The sequence below is a fragment of the Xenia sp. Carnegie-2017 genome, unplaced genomic scaffold (genome assembly GCF_021976095.1).
Source record: "Xenia sp. Carnegie-2017 unplaced genomic scaffold, XeniaSp_v1 HiC_scaffold_14, whole genome shotgun sequence".
NCBI classification, from domain to species: domain Eukaryota; kingdom Metazoa; phylum Cnidaria; class Anthozoa; order Malacalcyonacea; family Xeniidae; genus Xenia; species Xenia sp. Carnegie-2017.
In genome coordinates, this window is record NW_025813447.1 from 9731896 (window position 1) to 9741874 (window position 9979).

Here is a 9979-nt window from a genome sequence, read left to right on the forward strand (position 1 = left end):
ACGTACTGATTATTCTTTAAAGATTAAATCTTTTTCAACAAATGTTACTTATGATTATGACCGAATTTGACAATTATTTATATACTTTAGGTGTCAACAGTACTATTGCGCAAAACCCATCAGGACATACTCTCTCCGCAACCCCCACCGAGACAAACTCTTCTGGTCAACTTGTTGACAATTGGACGTTTTACAACGGTTACCAGAGCAATAACAACGAGCACTTATCTGACATTCGCTACCCATCATATCCTGCGCAGGCGCAAAGAAACTCCTTTCTATCAAACCCAGCATCGTTCCCACATAGACCAACGCCGGTCATGTTTGGACAATCGTTCGCACACCCAATGTACGGTACGTACACTGTCCCCCCGGCTTATGTCTCCACATGCGATGTCTTTACCCCGGAGATGAGTATGGATAACAATGTCGGAGATATGTTTAACATTCCTTTGACCAATAATTTTAATAGGTTTTAAGCACCACAAAATGAAAATTGGCACACAAAACTGTCTTTTAGTATTGCTTAAATATAAAGATAAAATTGGTACACATGCTACGGTCTAACTGATAAAACAGTTTTAAAAGGGGATGTAAATTATTAAAATGATTCAACACGGATAAACATTGGACAGTTTAATTAAACTTAAATATTACCATTGATAAATTCCATAATATTTTACAACAAATTTCAATTTCAAAGCACAGCTTGGAGCATAGAAATAAATAATTCCTTTTTTTTGTTCGATTCATCGTCAAGATTCAATTAAATAATTGCATAGTACGAAAGTCGTTAAGAGTACGGCATCTTTTGAAAAACATTGGTGAAGAAATATTACTTCTTCTACTAATGCCACACAACAATCACCAGCACCTGAAGATGGACATACCACACTTAAAATCTACATCTAATGAATAAATTATTTACCAAAAAAGATATAAGTTATACGGGTACATCCAGTTACATATTGAGTTCAGATTTAGTGGGAAATTTGAATGACTACACAAGTCACTGCCAGAATCTAATATTTTGTCGACTCGTGAAAAATACTTGATAAAATTACTATTCTGGTTTACTGGCGTTTTTCTTCGACGTTTGTTTACGCTTTTTCGACAAACCGAAATGTCCATGGTGAACAGAAACCATCAAATTACCAATGGCAGGTCTTGATAGGGGATTCTGAACAAGTGTTTCAAGGTGTGTTGAATAACCGTCGCGTAAATACTAAAACAAAAGCGAGAATTATTTCAACGTTTGTATCTTTAGAGATGCATATAACTTCTTCAAAATACATTCATCTTTATGTTTATCTAAAGATATATCTATCTTTAGACAAATTGGATAAAATATTCCTGCTTTATGTGTAAACAAGTCATTAAATATCAACCAAAAATTACATTTACAGCGATATCATCAACAGTAATTTGTCATCACTAACCAGCTTATTACAGACGGACCGTCACCACCCCCCTGACTTGGTTCTTGTTTATTGCGTATTCTATAAGGGGGGTAGTTTTTGTATGATGCTTTTCCAGCAACTTACCGTCGCTTGCTTTTCATTTTTTCTGCTTTTGCTTCCAATAACAAAGATGGTATTGGCTTCCATACCAAGACCAGAATATACCGCAACATCTTTGCTAGATCCATAGGCCGCGTGGATTTTGATCTTTAACTAGATAATGAAAAGTACTGGCTTCAAAATTTCAGCGACTGTACCGTAAAGCTAGTGCCGAGCAAACTCCAGAGGGAGTGGTGGGGTGAGTTAATCCGCCTTCGGAAAAATATCAAAACTCCAGCTTCGGTGAATAGCAGTAAATAAAGCAATTTTTTTATAAAAAGCTCTATGAAGTTTGACATGCGTAAATGGCTTACGTTAGTCGTAAGCGTCTTTAGATACTCCGTTTTGTGTCTTTGAATGTCCACGGTGGATAAACTGCCGCAGAAGGAAACTAAGCCAAAAGGGAAGTTGTGCTCGGACATCCATGACATCACGTGGTTTTTTTGAAAATCTGGTCTGCTCGTCACGTATATTATGAGATAACCATGTTCTTGCCAGTGACTGGATTTAAAACAAAATTGAGGAATAAGCTTCCATCGTGATTCGTTCAGAAGCATGGTTAGTAATTGGGGACGAAAGAAATGTTTCAGGGACAAGACTAGAAACATAAATTGTTGTTCAAAGTTAAATGAAGCTTGGTGGCTTGCAACTATTGTACCAGGAATCAAAGAATTTTTGCCATGTTGGTTGAAATTTGAATTGCACACAAGAAAATTCTTTGTCAAATTGGACCAACATGGCAGCCGTGACGTAACATGCAACCCGCCTCAACGTATGAAAGAACTATTAACAACAAAACATGAAAGTGGTTTCCCCAGTTTAGCCATGGAAAGTTTCTCGTACCGTACAACATCGACAGCACCAGGTTGAACCTTGGGATGTCTACCTCGTAGAGAGACGCTTGCTGAGAATGCTCCATCAATACTAAAGACGACAGCCTCCGTTGACGGTGACAACACGGCTAGATTACAATCAACTGTAGTATGATCACCTCTAAATTGAAAATTTTCCACAGAAATTCATATATAAACTACAATAAACTTAAGAATACATTAAGAAACCAATTGCTTAAGATCCTACAAGAGCACTTTTATTTTGTAAAGGATTGCTTGCATATGAACTAATGCCTTAGGTTAGATAAAGACTATCTCGTAATGGTCCAGTGACGTGGTTTGAGGGAACAATAATTAACACAATTGTTGGAAGCTGTGCTTCATTCTAGCTCTAGAAATGATCATTAAGAATCACAGATAACCATAAGTAACAAGAGATGACCATTAAGGATCATAGATGACCATAAGTAACAAGAGATGATCAATAAGAATCACAGATAACCATAAGTAACAAGAGATGACCACTAAGGATCATAGATGAACATAAGTAACAAGAGATGATCAATAAGAATCACAGATAACCATAAGTAACAAGAGATGACCATTAAGGATCATAGATGAACATAAGTAACAAGAGATGATCAATAAGAATCACAGATAACCATAAGTAACAAGAGATGATCATTAAGAATCATAGACGAGCATAAATAACAAAAAATGATCATAAAGAATCATCGAAGATCACAAACATGACCATTTAAGTATCTTCTCCTCGACCAAGTAAGATAAATGAATTGTTTTACAACCTGACAACCATTTTTATAGGATAAATTCCGACGTCCAGTTTATTTTCATCCGGCATGGTAAAACTGGCACGACCACCGCTTCCGGTAATAACTGAATCTGTAAGATTCCAATCTCCGGGTAAACTCATCACGTACATATCAACCTACAAATCATTATATAGATCATATCAATTAAGCTAATATGAAATATATATGTCCATCCAGTCCACCCACTTTTTCTCCAGTCAACGTGGCTACATCTAATGGGCCGTAGGCAAAACGAGCTGTAACAATTTGCAGCGAGTCCTTTAGAACGATTGCATCGTTCGCGCGGTGATTTGGTGCCAAGTTCTTTATTTTATACGCCGTTCTCTTTTTCAGCCATTTTTCTCGTGGTTCTGCGATGTGAAACGAAGACAATCTTCTGTATAAAGGTTTGTTCGTCGAATCTGAAGGCTGAGAGTCGTTGAGATTGAAGATCTAATAATATGATAAAATGTAATGATTTATGGAATAATGAACGCATGAAGAGAGGAAAGAAACACGATATAAACAGGGCCTTCGGAAAGGGTTTGGGCAACATGTAGATGAAATGCTCAGAAAAACTGGTGTGGCTATCAAGTTGCTCTTCAAAAACGAAGAAACCTCTAACGATTGTTGCACACAAAGCATTTTGATTTATTATTAAGTGTCAATGTTTGTGGTTATTAATAAATGGATAATTTTTCATGTTTGCTCAACGCAAATTTGTCAACTTAAATCTCCTTGCGAGAGCCCTGAAAATGTAGGTTTTTTAGCAGTGAACAGAAGGAATGTAGCATGTGTTAGAAAACGTATTAGAAATAAACGTCTGTTTAAGTAGTCAGGTGTAGCGCGATTTCTGCTAAAAAGATGATAAACTCAAAATGCATTGGTGATTAAAAAATGGCGATACTAATATAGCGATACAAAATTTAGAGTGTATTTCTTTGTTTTGCACGAAAGAAGGCCAACTTCAAATGCCTTTCTTGCGATGAGCAGTGAACCAAACTATTCCTGAAAAACAGAAGCGAAGCTATACTATTAGCCAAGACTTTGATTCACATACCTGACGAATCATGAAAGCAACCACATCCTTCGATTCCCAATAGCTGATATGAGACAGTGGACACAGAACAGACAGCGGTAGTTGTTGAAGACTTTTAGGACTATGCAGAGCATAGTCGACTCTGTCAATCCCCCACCAGTTACATAAACCTTTCATTGAAACAGAAAATTACTCATCCAACGAGTAAATGATCAAAATAGATAAAAAAGAACGCTCTTGTTTCATAAGTAAAGTATCAGAAACAAAAAAAAATGACAATGGCCTCATCTAACATCATCCCAAATTGCAAGAGATCATTTCAATAATTTGTTTGAACTCGATACTAAATTCCCATGAACGTCTATTCCTACTCTAAGTCTACTCCTAAAACTGACTCTTCCCTAATCCAATCCTACACCTAGGTGACTTTCACTAATCCATTCTTAACCCTTACTTACCTTCTTTAACATCATCCGAAACAGAAAAGTCTAATTGGTCTAAGGACATCGTACTGCATGAACTCAGGTTACTACATGTTCTTTGTACTTTCATTTTACTGCTTTTCATCATTTTTTCATGAAATAACTGCGGACGACCGCTGATCACGGCCATTACGTCATTGCTCACACCGTCCCCGCGTGGAAATTTCTGATAACGAGGTACTCTTACGGAAGAAATCTGAGAGAACTGAGAAAGAATAAGCGGCTCGATGCGGGCGGCCAAAGGCTCAAATGGATGGAATAAATTGTAAACCTGGTTGCAGGCTGGCCTAATGGGCGGTCCTGAAGAAACACAAACATGTTTTTTGACATTTATAGGAGGATGATAGCAGTTAGTTGTAACGTTTGTACTACATAGAATGAAAAGATTGAAAAAAGTCGGGCAAATTCTATACACCCAAGTTCGAACAATGAAGATAGAATCTACATGGAGCATTCCTTACCCGAGTTTCTACCAAAGGACGACGACACTTTCCTGTGAAGTAGCACTAAACCAATAGGAGAACCAAATGCAAAAAATTTGGCGACATCAAACTCAAATTTTTTTGTTTTATACGAACAGACGTCAGAGACACAATCCAAGCTATCTTCAACAGACACGCTTCTCCTCTCCTCTGTGCTTAACACGTGTTTAGGAAGATCTCTCTGACTACCACGTATATCAAAATCACTGGAGCTAAGTCTTGAATTCTTCATGGCGATCGTGTTGTTCCCACTTGCTCGCTCCATATCTGTAAGTGGACTCGTGGGCATTGAAGGATTTGTGTCGAAACTACTTACACTCCATTGATTCTGGCACATTGCTTCGTAAGCAATCAAAGCTCCCATACAGTCACCAACAATACATACCTTAAAATGGTTGAAACATTACGTAGATGAAAAAACACTATTGGGCTTAATGTCATGTGGCCATCAAAACGAAACCCCACAAAACAACAACACCAGCAGCAAACGGACGAAGTTATTTCATGACTAAGGATATATGCCCCCACCCAAAAATAAAAAAAAACATCATCAACAAAAACAATAATAATAATGCGGGTACCAAGTCTAAAACAAATTGCAACGAATTGTTACTTTGTTGGCTTCATAAGACTACCTCTCCAGCAAATCCTGCTCCTTCTTCAGAGTTGATAAACTCTCGATATACTTCGTTGGCTCGTGTAATGGTTGACTCAACCATCTCGGGGAAAGAACTCGAGCACACTGCCAGGATAGACATTGAAGACATTGAGAAATTGCTACACACGAGAGGAATTTGGCTCTCTATAACGGCAAACAATAGCTATGACAATCGAAAATTTCTCAGCAACGCAACACTTTTATCATAACAAAAGCTTTATTTAACCTTGCTGATAATCTTCAGCTGTCTGCGGCGTGATGTCTTTCAACGCTGGCAAAATATTCTTCAACATGTCTGGGCATTCTACCAATCTGAATTTAACTCGCTCCATTCCTTCTTTATAATGATTCTGCATAACATTTTGAAACTCTCGCTTTAGTCTGTCGCAATCATTTTCCTTGGACTTCATGTCAAGTGTCGTGTCAAGGGCATTTCCCCCGTGAATGATCAACATGAGTATCTTCACGTGGCTTGTCGTTGAAGACCTCGTTGATGCAGAACTGTTTGAGCTACATGTCTTTGCAAGTGGACTCTTGGTAAGATGGTTGTCGCTCGTTTCGTGAGACTATTACAAAAGAAATGCATTAAACTAGTATTCCACTTTAACGACATGAAAAGTTGATTCCAAGAGACCATCTGAAGTCTATACAAATTACAAGAATACTTACCGTGTCCGAATCCAAATCTGATGATTCGACGCTTTCCCCAGAATGAGAAAGGCGATCGATATTTTTATGAACTGACAGATATGATGTCATATCTTCTTCGTCAATGGAAGAGTCGCTGTTCAAAATCTCTGAAAATAGAAAAAAAACACAAAAAGGTGTTAAAAAGAATGCGGGTGCATGTGGTAGAGAGAGGCAGCCATTACGAACAAGTATGCATATGGACCTTCAGCATCGAAGAATTCGTCATCACTGCTGCTGTCATTGCCTATCTTCCATTTTATTGTTTCTTCTGTATTGTTATTCAGAGCACTGCTGATCTCGACAGATTCTTGCGACAACAGCTCAATGGCGGAACCCTTTCGTTCGGCATTGAATCGAGGTGTTTCTTGGCGTCTCTTCAGACTCGATTCATCATCATGAGTTAGACTCATGCTGCATTCTACAATCTTGCCCATCTTCTTTGCTAACATTCTTTGAGTTTCCTCCTCAAGCTTCCTGATATCCTCAATTGTCAAGCCATACCACTCGTCCTGCCAAACCCACGCTTGTCGATGACCCATTTGCATCGGTCGTCGTAGGCCATCGTGTATGAATTGTTCAATTTTGTTCTGCGTGAATGGTAAAATTATTTCATATGAAATAATCTGACAATAGAAGTGACAAAATAACAACAGAAAAAGGATACGATCTTTCCACGGGTTTTTCAAATGTTGACTTTACTATCGTGAGTCAGTTGTGACGATAAGGAATGACAGACATGACCTGCCTATACTCGAATTTGAAACAGCAACTTCGCAAACGTGTGTGCTCCTTCTTGGACATGCATTCCTTACCTGCATTCCCCAGTATTTAAACTCAACAGAAATCTTCTTATACGCACACATTACAGATTTTTGCGGTTGATTCAACCAGTTGCGAGTCAGTGGACCTCTTCCAGTCTTTTTAGATACGTACAATAAAGGATCTTCTTCCTCTTTATAAAGACTACTTGGTATGGGATCTTTAACAGGATCAATAAGGTCTGCAAGTTTTGGACAAAGAAAAAAATAAACCTTAGCACGAACTTTCTGAAGCAATAGAACAGTAAATGATCTTATACATGTAGTTTAGATATTCATATTTCATTATGTTTTGTGTATGGTCTGGAAATGAAACCTTTGACTTCTGATCAGATAACTGCGTATGCTACAGCTTCCAAGATATCTTGCTATAAACTTAAGCATTCGAACACTGTACATGTAAATGTGATTTAATGACCATGGTCACCCCCCCCCCACACACACACAGTAATGTTGTGTCCAAGTGCATTCTCCTTACCTACAGTTTGATTTCGAAGTTTTGCTGGCGTTAGCTTGAATACATTTTCCTAATGTAGAAAAAAAACAGAAAATGAAAAGATGACTGATGTCAAATGAAATATAACATAACAAGTCACGTGGTTTAAACGAAATTTGCAACACCACGTGACTTAAACGAACTTTTGCAAAATATCACGTGAGTTAAATAACACTCACTGTAGAACCATTATCTGGTAGATACTTTGTTTCAACTTCGACATAAAATTTCTCCACAAACGGACATGTCGTCTTCATTTTTGTGTATGGATAAGCATTCCATGCTTCCTCAATAACTTGTAAAGCACTTTTAGGCACAATTGCTTTCAACCAACCAGGAATATGGTTGCCAATATGGTAAATTTTCTTTGTGTATTGACCAGAGCCACCAGGACCATCGTTATAAGGACAGTTCTCAATAATTTCAACGCCACTACCCTCACCTGTACTGTCAACACGGCTCTTTTTCTGTAATAGTGAAAAGCTGATAGTGAATTCCAGTCCCCCCCCCTTCCCCCCGCTCAATTCTTATAAAACTCAGAAGATAACATCTCTCAATTTGCATGCAAGTCAGACTATTCCCTAGGAAATATGTAAATATAATGTAAAAAGGTGTATATTGTATAATGCAGTGCAAAAGTAACACATATTGCAGAATGAATAATGATAAAATAAAATCAGGATCACTGACAGTCTCGACTGCAAAAACACCATTCTTAAGTAACAGAGTTATGTTTTTGAGAGTTTCATTCATTAAAACAACTTTTTGATATTTACATTCCATATGAAACAGTGATAAATGATGTAATTCCACGAGAAAATCGTTTTGATCTAACAAAAGACCGCATGTGCAGCGTGCCTTGTTTTTTCCAGTAGATTGATCAACGTCGCCCGAATAATATCGCGTACGTCGCTTAAGCGAAATATTAAACAAAAGCCTTTTATGGATGTGTATTTTAGCCTTGTAAAATGCTATCGGACGCGCTTTATTAGGCAAGTTTTATATTTAAATCAAGTGCAATGTGTGACAGGTGCAAAAAGCCAACTGTCCATTTGAGGAAGAGCCTTTAGACACTGAACAGAAAATTTACCGTTATGCTTTGTGAACAATTTAAAATTACTTACTAGTATGGAGTCCCATTTTCATAAAAATATAGCGAAGAGTTATAATAAAGAAAGCATGCAGAAGATTTGAAAAACAAGAAAGAGTATCAATGTGACCCAACCACATCGCAGATTCTCTTTAATTAATAAATTCACATGATTTGCGGTTAGCATTTGTGTTGTCCGTATCATATAATTTGACGATTTAACTGCGAGGGCAGCAGCATGGATTAAAGTTATAAATCATTTGTTATCTAATACCGATCGCTACAAGACCCGGGCGAACATTTAGCAAAACTTATCCTATAATTCGCATTCGAGTGAAATTTCACATTGCAAACACAACGAGCAGAGCACGCACTGTTCCTAGATAGCAACTGGATAATTGAAACACTTGTATGATTCATTTTAAATAAAGCATGAAGCCCATGTTGCTTAATATATTAAAAACGTTGTTGAGAGATTTGTATGGTAGTAAGAAAACATAGTATATTCGAAACATAGTATAAAATACATTTTACTCTTAAAGGTCACGACATTGAACAGTGCAAATAATATACCGCCATAAACAATTCAAACACATATTACCTGAATCATATACAATTGAGCAATTCTATATTCTTCGACGCTCATAGGCAACGGGATGCGATATTCTTTGATAAGCATGCTTGATGTTAGTGTTTTTTCATTGAACGTTTGGCAAGAAAATTATAGTCCCTTCATGAACAACAGTTAATATATTAGTGTACACATTACTTGTGCATTGAATAAATTCCCTCGAATCAAGATTATTCAAATCTCTTCGAAGTGTAACCGAATTAGTTTCCATGCAGCAATCAGTCTCATCTAAAGTCTTTTTTACATACAAATACAATACCGGCTGGCATGTTTTCAACGGAAGTGACGAAAGTGAACGTAATATTGTTTATTTTCATTTTAAATAGTTTTAAAAAGTAAGGATCATCGGTCGAGATAGGTCATTGGTTGCCTTTATATACAGTGCTCCC

At 37.3% G+C, this 9979-nt stretch overlaps 1 protein-coding gene across 1 annotated transcript; it reads right to left on the minus strand.

The window, feature by feature from the left end:
* Positions 1-621: 621 nt before the first annotated feature.
* Positions 622-9845, minus strand: LOC124435437 (membrane-associated phosphatidylinositol transfer protein 2-like). The gene is made up of 17 exons (XM_046985373.1): positions 9561-9845; positions 8049-8336; positions 7852-7900; positions 7368-7555; positions 6758-7142; positions 6535-6662; positions 6092-6431; positions 5843-6009; positions 5187-5592; positions 4702-5025; positions 4265-4413; positions 3412-3657; positions 3199-3341; positions 2403-2552; positions 1874-2060; positions 1545-1673; positions 622-1225 (listed from the first exon to the last, which is right to left on the minus strand). Exons 1-17 carry the CDS (start codon positions 9636-9638, stop codon positions 1064-1066), a joined length of 3519 nt encoding a protein of 1172 aa, XP_046841329.1. The 5' UTR covers positions 9639-9845; the 3' UTR covers positions 622-1063.
* Positions 9846-9979: the final 134 nt, after the last annotated feature.